General features: G+C 44.3%; 1 protein-coding gene across 2 annotated transcripts in view; it reads right to left on the reverse strand.

Moving 5' to 3' along the window:
* Positions 1-2,606: 2,606 nt before the first annotated feature.
* Positions 2,607-19,503, reverse strand: part of LOC128688314 (protein FAM13A) — a gene marked incomplete at its 3' end in the record, with an annotated part of 387,349 nt that continues 370,452 nt past the window's right edge. Inside the window, 2 exon segments of one of the 2 annotated variants that reach the window (XM_070086656.1) lie at positions 2,607-2,670; positions 5,858-6,226. In XM_070086656.1, coding sequence (XP_069942757.1) covers positions 2,607-2,670; positions 5,858-6,226 — 433 coding nt within the window. 2 annotated transcript variants of the gene reach the window in all.

The following is a 19,503-nucleotide window of genomic DNA, read 5'->3' on the forward strand; positions in this document are numbered from 1 at the left end:
TATTCAGGAAACGTTTCGCCACACAGTGGCTTCATCAGTCCAATACAATGAGGAAGGCGCAAGGAGAGGAGGAGTATGAGGTAATCAGTCCCTCAGCCTGGAGTCGATGTGTTCAGTCCATCAATCTTGTAGAATGTACAGCATAGGGCCGTAGACGTGGCTTATATACTGTAGTGAGGTGAGGTGAAGCAGGCGGAGGCGGGGTCATAGTGGTACCATCCACTATTCGAAGTAGGTCTTTGTCCAAAGGTTGAACAAGTGTTGAAGAATTCTTTGTAACAAGATCCCATGATGCTGCAGTGTGACAGTTGTGACGAATGGTTTGAAAAACCGACAAGTTGAAGATTGAGACACTTATGCAGCATATGAGAATCTTTATTCAGGAAACGTTTCGCCACACAGTGGCTTCATCAGTCCAATACAAAGAGGAAGGCGCAAGGAGAGGAGTATGAGGTAATCAGTCCCTCAGCCTGGAGTCGATGTGTTCAGTCCATCAATCTTGTAGAATGTACAGCATAGGGCCGTAGACGTGGCTTATATACTGTAGTGAGGTGAGGTGAAGCAGGCGGAGGCGGGGTCATAGTGGTACCATCCACTATTCGAAGTAGGTCTTTGTCCAAAGGTTGAACAAGTGAAGAATTCTTTGTAACCTCACCTCACTACAGTATATAAGCCACGTCTACGGCCCTATGCTGTACATTCTACAAGATTGATGGACTGAACACATCGACTCCAGGCTGAGGGACTGATTACCTCATACTCCTCCTCTCCTTGCGCCTTTCTCTTTGTATTGGACTGATGAAGCCACTGTGTGGCGAAACGTTTCTTGAATAAAGATTCTCATATGCTGCATAAGTGTCTCAATCTTCAACTTGTCGGTTTTTCAAACCATTCGTCACAAGGAAGGAAGAGAGAAATGGACAATTAAGTTTCATTAACTCGAAAATAGTGACTGTTACAAGACCCCTGGGTACATCAACGCACTACAACCATAAACGGCAAGGAATATACACAAAGCAACAACAAAAAATACTACATTACCTTATAAAACTCAAAAGATTTTCATGTCATACTTTACCACACGAGGTAATGTATTAGCCTGAGCCGGAAGTCTAGTAGGGTCTACCTGGAGTCTACATGGAGAGCATTCCGGGCATCAACGCCCCCGCGGTCCGGTCCACGACCAGGCTTCCCGATGGATCAGGGCCTGATCAACCAGGCTGTTACTGCTGGCCGCACGTAGTCCAACGTACGAACCACAGCCCGGCTGATCCGGCACCGACTTCAGGTATCTGTCCAGCTCCCTCTTGAAGACAGCCAGGGGTCTATTGGTAATGCCCCTTATGGCTGATGGGAGGCTGTTGAACAGTCTTGGGCCCCGGACACTTACTGTGTTTTATCTTAGTGTATCAGTGGCCCCCCTACTTTTCACTGGGGGTATGTTCCATCGCCTGCCAAATCTTTTGCTTTAGTAGGGAGTGATTTCTGTGTGTAGATTAGGTGTGCTATGTCTCAACACACTATACGGAACTACTCCATTCCACTTTACTACATATTCACCACTTAAGCAAATTAAAGTGGAGGAAAGTGAATTATATATCTCATACTATTACATTAATAATTACTTATTACAACAGTAAGCTTGATTAGTGGAGAGCGACCCGATACTAATGGGAAAATATAGAAGACCTTGAGATAGGGGGAAGGGGGGAATACAACATACTGAGCCCATATGCATATTCACTTTCAGTGAAGACCAGTCAGGCTCCCCGGATGTTTAATATTTTTTCTGTATTGCAATTTTATCAAAATCAGAATAAAGTATTAGAATTGAGTACAATCTTAGATTATCCTAGTAATTAGTTATTTTTAATGGGGAAAAAGGAGATGTAATATCTTGAGTCCAGGTCTTAAGTGTCTGAAGACAGGAGGCAGAAATGCTAATCCCTAACATCTTCATATCCTAGTTCCACATGTGGAATTTCGGCTCTACGAGCGACCACGTGGCGAGTTTTCCACGAGAGCTGACCTCTCCAGCCAGGAGTTATGGGAGGATGGGGGGTGGGACGTAGAGGCCTGTTTAATAAGCTCAGGGCAAGTTTGGTGGCCAGACACTGTCGGGAATATAGCCGAGGCCCTTGTGAGGCCTTGTTTTACAGAGTGATCTACAAAAGTAATTATTCATTTGGGCTCAGTATACTGTATTCACCTATCTCAAAGATATTATATGGTATCTAGTATCGGCTCCCTCTCACAAACCAAGTATTCTATTGTAATGTATTAATAAAATGTAATACTATGAAACAGTGTTCACTTCCTCTATTATTTTGTTACTCTTAAGACTGAACTTGAGTTATGAACACCTGGTGAGGTGGAATGGAGTCTAGTTCCATGTAGTGTGTAGTCAGAGATGATGCACCATTCTTACCTCATTACTTCCCCATATTATGGGTAAGAAAGGTTACCTACTCGCCTGTGATACGCCAAAGAAGGATGTGGAGGAGGAGGATCGAGAAGGAAAAGGATGAAGGAATGGGAAGAAGGAAAATACGTAATGGGGAGGGAGGGAGGCAGGGGGCCCGCAACACGCAGCTACAGCTACTCACCTTTGTGTACGTTGGCACCTTTGACCTGATGGTATCAAGGTCGCCGACGACCTCCTTGTTCGACCTGTAAGTACACAACACTGCGTCAAAAACACTTGGTACACATACAACATTGCATCATTAATACTCATTAAACACAGACACACACAAACGCACACACACAGGCAGGCGCGCGCGCGCGCACGCACGCACACGCACACACACACACACACACACACACACACACACACACACACACACAGAAAAGCAGACACACACACACACACACACAAAGAAATATATTTATTTCTCTAAAACAGGCACCCGTGAATGACACTAGATTTACAATATAAATGTCAATGAGGATTAACAACGTAAATAACTCAGTTTACAGCGTAAACCCTAAACATATTGCTTAAACACTATTTACGGGATTTGCTGCATAAAGGGGCAATGCTGTGCCCATACTATTCAGGATATATTAGCAGGTGGGGCAGGACACTACTTGGAAAGAACATTATATATATATATATATATATATATATATATATATATATATATATATATATATATATATATATATATATATATATATATATATATAACTGTCAGGGCACCAGGCAAGCTGAAAAGATAGAAAAAATGGACTGCCGGCAAGCCATAGACACGGGCAAGGTATACAGTTGGCATAGAGAGATATAAGGAAGCATATTGGGAAAAACTGAAACACTACTAGTTGTGGCTCATGAAAGGACAAACGCTACTAGTTGTGAGTCATGAAAGGACAAACACTACTAGTTGTGGCTCATGAAAGGACAAACGCTACTAGTTGTGAGTCATGAAAGGACAAACACTACTAGTTGTGGCTCATGAAAGGACAAACGCTACTAGTTGTGAGTCATGAAAGGACAAACACTACTAGTTGTGGCTCATGAAGGGACAAACACTACTAGTTGTGGCTCATGAAAGGACAAACGCTACTAGTTGTGAGTCATGAAAGGACAAACACTACTAGTTGTGGGTCATGAAAGGACAAACACTACTAGTTGTGGGTCATGAAAGGACAAACACTACTAGTTGTGGGTCATGAAAGGACAAACACTACTAGTTGTGAGTCATGAAAGGACAAACACTACTAGTTGTGAGTCATGAAAGGACAAACACTACTAGTTGTGGGTCATGAAAGGACAAACACTACTAGAGGTGGGTCAAAGATACTTTCATATAAGTGAATGAGAAAGGCAGAGAATTTCTTCCTTTTTACAATGAGGATATATGCTATTTATTCTGAGGATATATGGTAAACAAACTACACTACTGTTTCAACTCTGCATGCACATGAGCATGCCCACTCGCACATACGTGACCATATTTTTAAACTCTCCAACAATACTGATACACGAGTTATAACACTCAATTACTCCTCCAGTAACTTCTTAATGTATTAGACCCAACAACGCTTTCAGTAAAAAAAAAAGTTATAATTAAAAGTATTATTAATCTCTCAAACCAACTTCAAGACCGGTCAGTCAAGTTGCATATAAATAAGTCGTTTGATGACGTCAATCGTCACAGACGTCATAGGGTACTCCACTTGAATACTTTGTGGATAAATCCTTACAACTTTTTGTCGCAGTCTTTCGAGTGCTCAGAGAGTCCTTAGACGCAACAGAAAAGATGGGGGAGAGGAGGAGGGGAAGGGGAGGAGATATGGAGACTGGTGTATGGGGGATATTTGGGGTATTACCTAGGGTATACTTGGAGAGGGTATCGGGGATCAACGCCCCTGCAGGGTGAAAGAAATTGTACATCAAAGACTAATAAAGCATGTGGGCAGGCAGCAGGACGCGCACTAGGAAAACTCCCAACTAGTGAACAGTGATGAGGAGGGTTGGCTAGAAGAGACATGAGAGTATACAGTAGGAAGGGGAAGAGACAGATTCTAGGGATTGTGTAGATCAAAGTACACTCATGGGGGGCCTGACATTAAAATCTGTGTACAGTTTTATGCAGGTGAGAATAAAACTTCTGGGGTCTCAGAATGTAACACTTGAGCGTACAGTTCAGAGTACACTCATGGGGGGCTGGGTATAGGAGACCAGAGATGGTCCTCACTGGATGGTAGGGGTGGTGGGAGTAAAGGAACTCAGATGAAAGACTACTGAGAAAGTTCACCTCACTGGTAGAACTAAGAAAAAAAAAAAGCGCGGGGGGGGGGGGAGAAATATGATCACGATATAAAAGATTCCCACAGATATCGACAGTTATCAGGGAGATACTGAAATTAGAGGATCAAGAATATGGGAGCACAGATTTCAGTTAAAAACACTAACTCAAACTGTAGGAAATGGTTTCCGCCGTGGAAACAGCTGGATAGGAAAGTGCTGGAAGCAAACCTCAGTACACCGATTCAAAAGCAGATCTGCCAGGGACCAAGCAACAAGGAACTGAAACTATCCCCCACCAGTACAACTAGGTAAGAAAAACAAAGTTTGCATTATCTAGTCAGAACAAAAAAAATATGAACAATTCACATCACACAATGTTCAAAATGTAACTACTATTAAATAAAAATGTGCAGACCTATAATGCAACTGGGAAACTACAGGCAGAAATGTTATGCAAGACGAGAGCAGTAGTATACGAGATGCAAGTGTCAGTATGTGGCTATTGTCCACATCTAGTGCCCACAGTAACATTATATTAACTGTATCCGAGAGACGTGGCATAAAATGCCGACACCACGAGAAAAAAAAAAGGCAGAGTATAATGCGATCCTACATTGTCAACGTTTCGCCCACACAATGGGCTTTATCAAGTCAAACAAATAGAGCAATCAGTTTGTGACTTCATAATGCGAAACAATGTCAATAAAGGATCTCATCATACTGCATCTCTTTCTTTCCAAGAATACAATATGGCGAGACGGGAAATGTAAAAGCAAGAAGCAATGCGTGTATATACGCATTAGCTGCTACATTCTTTAAATTGTATCATGCTATAGCTGGGCCAGGGTTGAGGATGGGGCGGAGATGAGGGCGGGGCAGAGATATGAGAGAGGGGGCAGAGAGAGGGGGCAGAGAGAGGGGGCAGAGAGAGGGGGCAGAGAGAGGGGGCAGAGAGAGGGGGCAGAGAGAAGGGACAGAGAGAGGGGAGGGGGCAGAGATATTAGGGGGAGGCAGAGGGTGTACAGCGTACTGTAATAATGTGTCATGCTACATCATGCCGGAGCAGAAGAGGGCGGCCCCAAGCACACAGGTGCGCCAGTCTACCTGATCACTTTGGGGTCGTGTTCGCCTCCTTCCTTGCCGTCAGCGTGTTCTTTGCGCTTGCGGTGGAGGCCGGGCAAGTGGAGATCTTGTCGTGAGGCGGCCGTGTCGTGTGCTACCTCCGGGGGGGCCTGCTTGCCACTCTCCCGTGGGGGCTCTGGCTGCCTGACCTGCGCGCCGGCGGGGTCGCAAGTGGACGCTGGTGCTTGGGTCACAGGTTCATCAGGGTCAAAGGTGACGGACGAGACCGGATGGAGAGGCAAGTCATCTGGATTCTTGTCTGTGCCCCCTCCCGGGATGGTGGAAGTGGATCCCCAGGCCGCTACACACACACTGCTCCTGCTGCTGCTACTGCTGCCCACCTCTCCCAGCCTGCAGGAACACTCAGTGTCACCCTCCCGAAACTACTTCACATCCCTACACACTATTTGTCTATCTCCCTACACAAACTAGGAGGGGATAGTGGTAGAACAATGGCATGGTTTACAAGAGGTATTAAGTGATACAATCAATGGACTGAAACAATACTATTAGATACGGAAGCCAGGTCACGAACTTAGCTCTTCTCATGTGCCTATAATTAGGTAATCACTGGCGTTACTACACCCATTGGTGCTCGACCAAGCCGAGTAAAAAAAACGTATTAAATACTTCAAAATTCTCTCACTAATACTGCTGCATATTCAATTCACAAGGTATTAATTTAAGAATACAAAACTACAATCATCCATGGACACATCTGTGTCAGTTACAAAGCACTAGAGCCATTCAGTTAATTTGTGCCCTCAACTAATAGCTGCTGATAATTTGTTACTGTCACGACCAACCTATTGTCATATTACAGAAAACATCAACGGCCAAATGCAACAACTGTTTGTGAAATGTGAAAAAAAAAACAATGTACACAATTAGTTCTGTCAATGGCCAAAAATGTCTTATGCCGTAAAGAGATGATTTCCGGAAAGCTTCTACAAGAACTGTGGTACATCTCCTCTACTTGGGTACACAAATTTGGTATTGCTAGACTGTGGAATTTCTATTCCAAAATATTGTCTATAGTATTAGCATAGTTCAGCAGTTATAATGCAAAGTGTAAATATATAAATTAGGCAAGAGACAGATGTGTGAAGCCAACCTAACAAAATACACACAAGAGCCTTCGTCCCAACATATGTCACCCACTGCAACTTTTTTTTTTATTGCCACTTCATTGACTTCATGAATGTCAGTCTCATTTTCACCCAACTGTGCAGATTTCGCACATCGCCAGTTATGTGGAGAAAGAACCTAATATTCAAATAATCTCCCCCCCCCTCTCTCTCTCTCTCTCGCCTGCATCATCACCTTCACCCACCTTAAAACTCTTATGGATATATTACTTTTATGTCCCTGCCAGGGTTTGTTAATAAATAGTTTTTGAATAGAGTTAAGGAAAAGGCGGGAGATGCAAACTTGTTATAAACACTGCCACTAACAGTAACAATTTTGGGATTTTCGTCACCAAAGGAAAATCACAAATCAGACCCATGTTGTGGGAAAAAAAATTGTGAAACAGAAGTTTTCCTTTCAATTCCCCAATGATACTACTCCCACGACAACTAAGTGGTCACTAACTACTAAAAAAAAAATAATTTAGGAGTCGGATGATTCGAGTGGTGATAGTGAAACTAGAGTGCGTGCGCGCACACAGAGGAACGATGAAAATGCAGTAGGAGATACTAAGATTGGCAGCCTATGTAGGATCAGGTCGCCAGTTAATATTTCAAGAGGAACGTTATAAGCTAGTGCAGGAAAAGTAGGTCAGGCGGGTGTTAGCGATCAATGTCGCCTCCACCGAGTACATCACTACAACGCCACCACCACACTGCTGTCACAACCATCACTGCCACATAATTTACAACCATAACCCCGTCCAGAACACCACACCACAGTTCTGTCACCACCACCAGGTGAAACTGCAGATCTAGAGTGTCTACAGAGAACCTTTACTGCACATACAAGTTCTATCAAACAACTACTGGGAACGCTTGGAAGCACTTAACTTGTACTCGTTGGAACGCAGGTGAGAGATTTATCAAAATTTACACTTGGAAAATCCTAGAAGGGATGGTCCCGAATCTGCACACAGAAATCACTCCCTACGAAAGTAAGAGACTTAGCAGGCGATGCAAAATACCCCCAATGAAACGTAGGGGCGCCATTGGTACACTAAGAGAAGACACCGTAAGTGTCCGGGGCCCAAGACTGTTTAACAGCCCACTAGGCATAAGGGGAATTACCAATAGGCCCCTGGCTGCCTTTAAGAGGGAGCTGGACAGATACTTAAAGTCGGTGCCAGATCAGCCGGGCTGTGGTTCCTACTTTGGACTACATGCGGCCAGCAGTAACAGCCTGGTTGATCAGGTTCTGATCCACTGGGAGGCCTGGTCATGGACCGGGCCGCGGGGGCGCTGATCCCCGGAATACCCTCCAGGTAGACCTCGACGCCATCGCATGCCTGTAACTACCACCGCCACACCAATCACCAATTCCACCAGTATACCATGGGCACTACGTCTTCCGCCACCACAGGCAGTCTGGGGGCAGGAAGGACAACTATGTAGCAACAGATTACACCCTTTAAGTTAGCCATATCAGTTTTTTTCCAGCTAGTCTCACCCTTAAAAAAAAAAAAAAAAAAAAAAAAAATTCACCTTGCACTTTCAATGTAGATCTGAAGAATAATAAAGCAGGTAGCTGTAGATATTTTTTTTTAATACATACATGTATATCGAAATCCATATAAAAAAAGTACATAAAAATGTATCATACCAGCCTTCCTTTTTTTTCCTTGCACGTCTCGAAAAAGTCTTAACCCTCATCACTATTATATTCAGATGGAAGAATATTAAGCACTGCCGGAACCAATTTAGAAGTCTTCGTAGAGGTACTGGTTGAGTTTCCGCTTTTAGTGGCGGACCAGGCTGTGATGGATATGAGGGCGAGCGGTTCACCTGGTTGACCAAGCAAGCACCAGACATGCCTGGCCCAAAGTCAGGCTGTGGGAGTAAAGGGAAGCTCTCGAAACCAATCAAAGGCATATTAAAAATATATAAATCCTGTAAGGATCATTCATAGCCGGGAAAATGGGAGGTAATCAGATCTGACAGGAGGAAGAAGAAAGCTACAATTCCTTGGATACTCTCATCACTTAAGCCCGTAGCAGTAATAGTAGTCCCGACTGCCTCAGGGACCACACATCAGGAGGGGTCCCAGACTGCCTCTCACCCTCAACTTTCACACGAACGCGGTAAAGAACACAACATCCAGTTTTTACGACGAGCGGGTTAATTCCCCACCAGCTGATGACGTCAAACCTCACCCTTGATATACTGTTACCAGCAGACGCTGAGTTCTCCTTCATGGGTGAACATCTTGCCGAACCAGCAGACTTGAACGGCGGGGGCATCAGTGTGAACTATCCCCAGAGAACATCTACGAAAAACCACACCAGATATCGTTCCTCCAGGGAGGGCGCGCGCACGCGAGCACGCACGCCTTTTATCGTCCCTTCATGCAGGCACGCACGCACGCGCACACGCGCGCACGCACGTGCACGCACGCACACACACACACACACACACATTGGTGCTCATCTCTTTTCCTTCACTGTCACGGGTCACTGGCTCGTTCTCGCCTTGTGGCTGTGATATACCTGTGACCAGTTTCGAGGACTCTTCTACCCTCGCAGCCCCTCACGAGTCCAGGCTTGCATGCTGAATGCCTGGTCAGTCAGGCGGTGATGATGGTTGGGCCTTGTACTGAGCTTAATGTCCAGTTTAATATTCTCGAGTCATAACTGCCGTGATTGACAATGGTCCAGAAGGGACAAACGTCGTCATAACGCTCATCTAAGTGCGGATTTTTGGCGAATTTTTCCCAGTCACGGTACTGAGACACTATTTTTAAGTCTTATCCCTGTCACATTTTACTATTTTTGGGAGTAGTTAGGTCAACTTTAGATTAATCCCTTTTCATCACCAACACCACTGTTGTCCCTTCAAGGAAAAAAAATGAATGTTAGAAATTCTAGTCCTGATGGGCAGAATGACGTCATAAAACTTTGAACCTACTGGGAATATTCAAGTGTTTTGTGCAAGGTATCTTCGGGATGCAACAGCTTACCTGATGTAAAACACGATTACACCAGTCAGTACTACTTCCTCGTCTTACCAACAGTGCGCATCACCTGCTCCTCAGCTGAGGGGCTGATTACTTCGTCTTCCACTGTCTTCTGTATACATTTCTAGTCTTCACATTATGTTCATATATTAATAAGCAACTGGACTGTGAAAAGTCTACAAAGTAAGTCATAAGTTGTACACGTGTCTATAACTACAGTATTATACCTAAAATCCTTATGCCTCGCCCTACCCCCTAACCAGCCATACACACACCACTTCCCATTGTGCCTGTACCAGCTGTGCCATCAACTGACCACCTCAAATTCTCAGCAGGTAACACGTGTACTAAAAACGGGAGAATGTCAAGGCTGAAGGCCACACACCTTCCTGTGTAGAACAACTCGCTAGTTTTCCCTGCCTGCCACCCCCACCAGCATAGGTCACCCGGCCATCTCCACCAGCACGATCATAGGTCGCTGCCACACCTGTATCTATAATACCCGCCACCTCTAGGGCTAAGGAAAAAAAATATCTTAAGTCGCACGATCAAGAGGTGAAATACAAGCTTTATAATTCAACATAGGGAGAAGAAAAATACCAAAGAAAAGTCAGTTCTTATGATAATTTAAGTTCAGCGCTAATGTGTCATTCGGGAAAAAAAGCGAGAGGATCGAGCCACCGTCTGTTTAATTACAAGAGGGACCGTGTGCATTCACCCAGTAACTGCAGTGGTCTCTCCTCTAGATTCATCATGTAAGCGGTGAATGGAGGGACATTTCTTACTGCTACTGACACGTGTGATCAACCCAAGTGGTGTGAGAGGAAGGATAAATCACTTACGCTCAAGTTATCAACCAAAATCATGGAGTAAAGGGAAGGATGTCCAGTTATCTGTTCATTAATTTTAACGGCGTTAAAATGAATGAACTCGAAGCAAAAGAAGTAGAAGAGCTATCCTCTACCGTCAGGCTGAGCTGAAACTCAAAAATTTCCCAAGCAGCAGCCATACAGTTATCAAATTTAAACTCTGCCTTACAACATTACAAGGTATACCCAAGACGCCCCTGCGACTCGGTCCACACCAGGCTTCCTGGTATACTGCCTGATCAATCAGTCTGTTACTGTTAGCCGTATGTTCAGAGAAACTACTGCAGAGTGAAATCTGTTCTGGCTGGCTATCCTTAGAATGTAGTGATAGGTCAGAGTATCAGGCGCAGAAGTAGAACGAGTGAGGAAGGGGATGGGTTGACGAGAAGAGGAGAGGGAGGGAGGGAGAGTGCTTGGTGGGAAAAGAAGGGTTTAGTAAGGTAGAGGAGAGGAGTCTGGTGTTGAGATGTGGTTGGACGTTTGTTGGGTGGGTGGTAGTAGTAATATTGACAGCGTCTTAGCAATAAAAAAAGCATAATAAAACTAACAACAGTAACAAACTAAAGTACTAGCATGAATAAAACACAAATACTATCACACCAAGTTACGATAAACAGCATCAAAAGACTTCGGGCACGCCAATAATTAAATAAATAAATAAATAAATAAAACACTATGAAAGCGAAAAAGTCTAAGATGTTGGCGAGCCATTAAAAAGTATTCCAGGTAGCTGCACGCCATCTGCCAACAGCTAGCTATACTATGTGGTGTGTGTACTCTCTCCTCATTCGACATTAATTTCAAAGTGGCTATTTCTGTTGAAGGAGGTAGGCCAAACATGTCCTGCTGAACCCTGTAGAGCCTGCTTCTCGGTAGGGTATAGAGTGATTGTGGAAGGGGGGGGGGGTCAGTGGGTGCCAAACTGAGTGGGAAGGGAGAGGCTTAACACGGTATATTACGTGGGAGAATCAAATGTGCATGGGAGGAAGACTGAAGGAAGAATGGAGAGATTGGAGCAAGCTTTCCTGGAGAGTCAGTTACGACGTCCTTGAGCTGAAGCTTCCTGACCAACTCCGACCGCTCACTACTGAAGAGAGTCATTGCCGGCGATACAACCCACACATAGCTGTAAGGTCGTCCTTTACCGCTACCTTTATACTCTCCTACTCTGCTACAACCCCAAAGCTGTCTATTATTAAAGTAAATGAGAAGTAACATAAGCCAAGGTGACTGACCAACTGTCCTACCTAGGCTCACCATTTCTGTACAAGCTAACTAACTTGTGCATCTGTCACCTGAAGATAGTATGTCAAGTAGAGTGTCAAAGACCTTTTGAAATCATCCTTTCCAACCTGAAAGTCAAGTGCAATATTTTGGTTTCCACGTATAGTTGTAGCGCTTTCTACGATTCTTAGCTCAGGGGTAAGGTATTCAGTATACAGCTAAAAGGATCAGACATCAGACGTGTAAGTCGTTTTTACATTTGCTGCCTATATTCACTTAACAGTACATAGTTAAATGGGTATTAGTAGACTCTCGAGTCTTGATCCTTCTGGAGGACAGGACACGAACGGAATAAGCCAAACTTCCTGGCTATCTTGGGTTTTCTTGGTTTATAATCCTCTGGGGTTAATACCCTGAGCAGTCCTCTCTGTTTACTTGAGACATGGGGAGAGGTCATGGCGTGGAAGAGACGTGACAATCGAGACAGCTTCCTCCACCAGCATCCCGGCTTGCAGTCTTCCAGACGTCTGCATGTTAGCTCCTCGGCCATTCACCGCCGTTCTCGCCACATCTTGTAACGCGCACACGACACACGCACTCAGTTAAAGATTTACCTGCGATCTTGCATGGCATTTTATCTCTCATAAACACCAATATAGGTTTCCGCTGCACAATGGTATGGCAGAGGTAATACCTCCACTGATGGTTGCTGTTTACCAACCTCCTCCTGGTACAATAAAGAGACTTTTTCCCCCCACAAGTCTCGCCTTGCCCGGATATCTAACACGGGATCTTACAACTGTGGGGCGTACGCTGTTACAATTATTTGAGCCCCTTCTGCAGGTAAGCCGCAGGTGAGGGTTGTAGCGTATAATTATTATAGTCCAGCAAATTTCGATGTCCTTCACCCAACCTCGCTGCCTGCTCAACAAAGGTCCCACCAGCCTCACCACAGCAAACACAGAAGGCGAGTGACAGCAAGGTCGTATTCTTTGGTACTACTGTTAATAAAATTTTAGTAGGCTGGTAGATAGTACCGCCCAGGAAGGCACTATCTTCCTTCATACGTGTGAAAAAGAAGTCTGTTAAAGGGTTTAAACACTGACAGGATTACTCGTCTTTTGTCTCGGGAACCTGTAAGATGACAGGTAAATTTTACAGACTTGCTTACATTTGCTATATACTTTACTTTCCTATGTGTTATTTAACAATTCTTATATTTATTTCCAATATAAATAAGCTGGTTCAAGACCAGGCCGCGGGGGCGATGATTCTTGAACCCAATAATAGATCTCTCATCTTTTCCTGCTGCTGTTATACCCCCACCCCGCCACCTTTTCTCCAGGAGGCGGTGGTGACAGCCCAGCAAGCAAGGAACCTCCACCTAGGCTCCAGTGGCACACTTACGTCCTCAGCACTGAGGAAATATTGGTGTGGCGGGGTAGAGGCAAGTGAAGTGATGACCAACGGTGGTGGTGGAGTGTGGGGTAGCTCTTGCTGGTCAACCTTCACCCTTCGCTTCCTACTGTCCTCTCCCCAAGCCACTGAGTAGTGGTGGTGGCGGCATTCTTTCTTAAGGTAAGTGTCTCCTGACATGGGTCAAAGTCACACAAGTACTCGCTCACTGACTAACCAGGTGCTGGAGCACCGATCAAACTGCTTGGAATTACATGGGAAAACATTGCTCTATTCGATAAATTAGAAATGTGCAACGCTTGGTATCTGTTGTGGAAATGTTTCGCCACAATGGCTTCATCAGTCCAAAAAAAAAAATGGTGAAGATCAGGAGGAGTTTGAGGTAATCAGTCTCTCAGCCTGGAGTTGATGTCATCAGACCATCAACCCTTTCAAGGCTGATGGACTGATTACATAATCAGTCCGTCAATCTTGATAAAGTTGATGGTCTGATTACGTCGACTCCAGACTGAAACTACTCCTAATTTTTTTTTTTTGTATTGGACTGATGAAGCCACTCTGCAGCGAAACTTTTCCACAAAGATACTAAGTGTTGCACATGTGTAATTTATCAACTTGTCAGTTCTCTGAACCATTTACTTACACTGGTCTATTTACCCAGGCTCGCAAGCATCTGTTGCTAGATTACAATATTATTTTAAGTGACGGTCACTGCTTTCAAGTGCGGCGATGGGCGGAGGATGTCTACTCACATGCGAGACAGGAGGGGAAGAGATGTGCACGAGGCGAAGACTGGGTAATGTGTGACTTGCACACGCAGACAGCCCCTCCCTAGTTAATGTCCTACCACCTACCCATATGTATATTATGGTGCGACTCTGCACAACACTCCCAGGAAGTTTATCTATGGTATACTACAAAATTCAAAAACAATGCATGTAGGAAGTTTGTCAAATTGTCTTCAACAACGAGTGTTGGTAGCCACTTAAATTACAAACACAAAGGCAGCTTTTTCCACCAACATTCTGTCCAATAACTAGATACAAGTAGTACCACCTCCTCCATCCCCACCTACACCATTTTAATTTCTCATTGCTAATAAACCTATAGAGTAATTATCGATATCTTCGTTGTCTCAGTGAAGTTTCCCAGCTCAGGCTTGTACATTATCTCCTGAATTAATTTATTAGTGATGGAGTATGGTACTTATCATAAATAGGAAACCTGTAATAAAATTGGGTAGCCGCACATTACAGGTATAGAAATTATTGTTGGAAAAAAATACAGCAGCCCAGTCAGTCTACGGAGAATCAAGATAAAGACCTAAGATTGCACCATCTTCACACACTACACCCTGGTCACAATCTTATAGTCATCCATCCTACAATCTAGCCTCATTCACACTTGATCATTACTCCACTTCCAGTTTTTATTTGACAATGGTCCTGGTGGGACCAAAACATACGATTCTTTCCCTAAGAGCGGATTTTTGGGGAGCTGCTCCAGCCACAGTATTGTGACTTCTCAGCAACTTCCTAGGGTCATACTTTACTGCCTCGTATTCTCTTATGGGTTTAGCGCGTCCAATAACAATTAATAATAACCCTTATCTTCAATTTTCTTCTTTGTTCCCCCCCTTACTAACCTCCCCTTTCTTCCGCCTCTTCCTTTTACCCCAAACTTTCCCTTTCTTATCAAGTCACCCTCACGCTCCCCTTCCTGTCACCACCGCTTCACGAGTGACCTCTGACCCCTGAGGTCAGCAAGATCCTTCAACAGCAGCACTCGGCAGCAGGTCAGCCAGGGTCACACCCAGACAGGCCATCACAGCACCTCTAACTCAAACAATGCAGTGTGTTTTGCGCTCACACAGATAACTGGTGACCACAGCTGCTGTGTCACCACACAGCAGTCACCACACTACCAGTCACCACAATCACACCAGCTTCACCATCAAAATCATTCACCTTACCTGTGTCTAAAGTGCTTATTCCTGCACTAATTTTTTTATAATTTGAAACTTGGTGTTAAACAGGGTTGTGGGGAGGGGGAGGGGGGGGGACACAGGGGTCACTGGAAACATTAACATGTACTTGCCTTTTTTTTACACTTTTCCCCTTCCTGAGATTCACCAGTGACAGGTTTTGAGAGTTTACCCATTCTTTCAGCCCAGCCCTGAGTCAGGCTTGTCTGGTGCTTGCTTGGTCAACTAGGCTGTTAGTGTTGGCGGCACGCTGGTCCACATCGATTACAGCCTGGTTGATCTGACAACTTCATCGACAACTTTATCCACCCTTCAACGGGGTGCCCTGATGCTAGTGAAGGGCTCTTAATCTAGGAATTGGAGCTCCCCTCCATTGAGATCAAACCTCTTTCCAACAACAATGTGTTTTACGCTCAGCACTTGTCACTAGAGTAATCCTGTGTGACAAAGAAATCCTTTCTCCAGATATCAACACTAGTGTTTATGCAAAACTAGTGAGCTTGGCTTAAAAAGTTTTTTTTTTTTTAAACTTTAAAGTCTGTTGTAGTAACTTTTACTACAATTATTGTGAGCCTCTCAACAGATGTTAAATAAAACTAATTTACATGAATACAAAAATAAAGGAACACTGGAGTAGTCGATACAACTCACCAACCCACACCCCCTCATACCCGTTCATCCTATATTTAAAGTTACCCAAAGTTCTGGTCTCAATGACACTACATGGGGCCTCAGCCCACAAGGCTGAGGGCACTAACAAATCAATACACCAGTATGATACAACTTCTGGTTTCCACTTTCCTCCATACGTATGACAGTAGTAGCAAGTTTGGTAGATAGTACCCATCTAGGGAGGAATTACCGTCTTATCAAACGAGTGTGAAAAGGAATCCTGTTAAAAGTTTGGCAGTGGCAGGTAAACCATGCAAACTTTTGCTTATATATTTTGCACTTGAAAATCTGCAACAATGTACACCGTTATAAAGGTGAATCGTAGTTCATTGATAGCTACAACCAAAGAACTCGCGTTCTATCCCTTCAGAGTTGAGATTTCTAGGCAAATTTACACTTATTTTTGATAAATTAAGACACATGTGCAACTCTTGGGTATCTTCATTGAGGAAACGTTTCGTCACACATTGGCTTCATCAGTCCATACAAAGGAGAATCTAGAAGAATAAGAGTAGAATGAGGTAATCAGTCCCTCAACCTTGAGTCGATGTGGTCAGTCCATCAATCTTGAATATAATAGGTAATCAGTCCCTCAACCTTGAGTCGATGTGGTCAGTCCATCAATCTTGAATAGAAGATTGATGGACTGACCACATGGACTCAAGGTTGAGGGACTGATTACCTCATTCTACTCCTGTTCTTCTAGATTCTCCTTTGTATGGACTGATGAAGCCACTGTGTGGCGAAACGTTTCCTCAATAAAGATACCCAAGAGTTGCACATGTGTCTAATTTATCAACATGTCGGTTCTCTGAACAATTCATCTACACTTGTTTTTATTCACCTAGCAGTTGACTGGTACCTGGGCGTTAGTAGACAGTTGTGAGTGGCATTCTGACGGGTTGTATTATACCCTAACCTGTAAATTCAACGGAGTACAAAACAAAAAAAAAATGTATCCCAGAGAACCTTAGTGTGGCGCGTTAATTTCTTTTTATTATAACAGCTGCTAGTAATGAGAATGCAGCACGGAAACTTCACACATGACAAGGTTTTGTTTGGAAAGCTTGCAAATCAAGTGAACGTACCAGTTAGAGTTTCCCATACTTCATTTAAGTTTTATTTGTTCTAATATGTAGGTATGCACACGTCATTCCATTGACATACCTGGATATATAAAAGGGCTACATAATGGGAAAACAAAGCTGCTATGTTTCCCCTAGATGGGTTTCGTACATTATGTTATGAAACCTGTCAGCCAGAGCTGAACCTGAGTATATTGAACTTGGGGGAAGAAATGGTAGGCAATCAAGGTTTGATTCAAGGAGGACAGGTCCAGTTTCTTCATCAAGAGCCCCTCATCGGCATCAAGGAGCCTCCTTTAGGGAACAATTAGTATAATTTATCAATATATCAATTTTGCAATGTTTGGACTAATTTCTGCTGGGTTTTTGCAACGCTGAATTTATGTCCCTGTTTGGTAAAGCTAGCGTTGCTTAATAAACAAACTCCATAAACTGTTCCTAATATTTACATTAACACCACACCCACCACCGTATATCCTCCCCCCCCCCCTCTACTGCTTTCTTCTGAGTGTGACTTACTGTTGTGACCCTGTCTTCTCTTCCATTTCCACCCTCACCTAGCAACCCACATCACCTCACTTAGTGACACGTCATTACTAGTGGCAAAACCCCACCACCACCGTCTTATCTCCTCTACACACGTAGCATCACTATTTAACGGTACTGTATGAAGGTTACCCAATAGGCCACGTCAGCAAGCTAAAGTGTTTTAAGAAAGAGGTTCAGTGTCTCAATGATCCATCCAGTTCTTCACTTTTGTAGAGACTGGTGTTATGAGGCGTCCTATACAGGTGTTGCGTAGGTCTTACTCTCGCACAGCCACAGGTCGTGCAGGTGCGTGCTGCTATATATGTGCGCTATTGCATTACTTGGCAGCACGACACTGATTGTTCGTATTTAATTCTCATCCCTCCATCAACCCTCCCCCCCCCACACCATGACAGTAAGCACTAGTCACCCCCATCCCCAATGGTGTTGCTGTGTCAGACATACAGCAGGTGGGTTACAGGTCATTAGTTACTAAGCGACTAACTTGTCCCACTTGCCAAAAACAAAAACAGTTTTAGGGTAGTGATTAATAGAAGAGGGTGATTAATAGAGGGAAGAGTTAGTAAGAGGGAGGGAGTGGGGTGCTGAGTATTAACGAGTCCACGCTTGTTACTTTCCTGCACAACAATTTAAAACTGGCGATATTAAAATGTAAAAAAACAAGGAGAAAACGGCTCTAAAAGCTAATATAATCAAGCTTCCTGCGGGTTAAAGGAAAAAAAAAAAAAACTGGTGGAGGCTACAACGGTAGCGACGGCAGTGGGTGTGGCGGCGACAAGGACAGTGATGGTGGCGGCTACAGCAGTAAACAGTGGCGGTGGGTGGGGCGGGCTACAACTATGGCGATAGCGGCTACAGCAGGTACGGGTGTGGCGATGGCGACGGTGATGGTGGCGACGGCGGCGGCGGCTACAATGGCAGTGGCGGTGGCAGTGGCAGTAATCAATACCCTGGTGGTGGACGTGACTTGAGCATGGCCCCTACTGCTCAAGGACACACCGCCACCCAATGCACTTCCCCATTTTCCCGTACTCGCCCGCCCTCAGCTATGCCCATACCTTACAATTATCTACGGGCATGCAATTTACCCCCCACCCTCAGTTATACAAGTGTTGATGGGATAACCTAACACACGAGCAGTTTCTGAACAACCTTCCATTCAACACTAGAACTGCATCAATAATCTTGGACTATTAAGAACCTTTAAAAAATAACCTCCGGGGAAGCTTCACAATCATGCGTGAAGACCTTTTTATTGGTGCATGGGTATTTTATTGGTGCGTGGGTATTTTATGTGTGTGTGGGTATTCCTTATAAGCACTAAACTGGTGTGGGTCATTGAGCACAAAGATCCTTGTGACCTTGTCTGGTGTCGGTTCTCCCAGGAAGTTAAGCAGCGTGAAGGGCTTCGTTATCATCGTAGTTTTACTACATCTTAGCAGTTTTTGTTTAAGAGCTAAACTGGTGTGGGCCGTTCAGCAGAACATTTCAGTGAACTCTTCTAGTGTCAGATTTCCAGGGAAGCTAATAGAAGTCTTTATGAAGACCTCGGCCATGGTTGAACATTCCTCCCCACAACACCGGTAATATACTTTCCTATCACACTTTCAGGTGCTGCTACACCTACCCAATGCGCACCTGTTGACCGCGTCTTACAGCTACTACACATGCTCAAATGCATCTGCGATT

The sequence above is a fragment of the Cherax quadricarinatus genome, chromosome 19 (assembly GCF_038502225.1).
Source record: "Cherax quadricarinatus isolate ZL_2023a chromosome 19, ASM3850222v1, whole genome shotgun sequence".
Lineage (NCBI taxonomy): Eukaryota > Metazoa > Arthropoda > Malacostraca > Decapoda > Parastacidae > Cherax > Cherax quadricarinatus.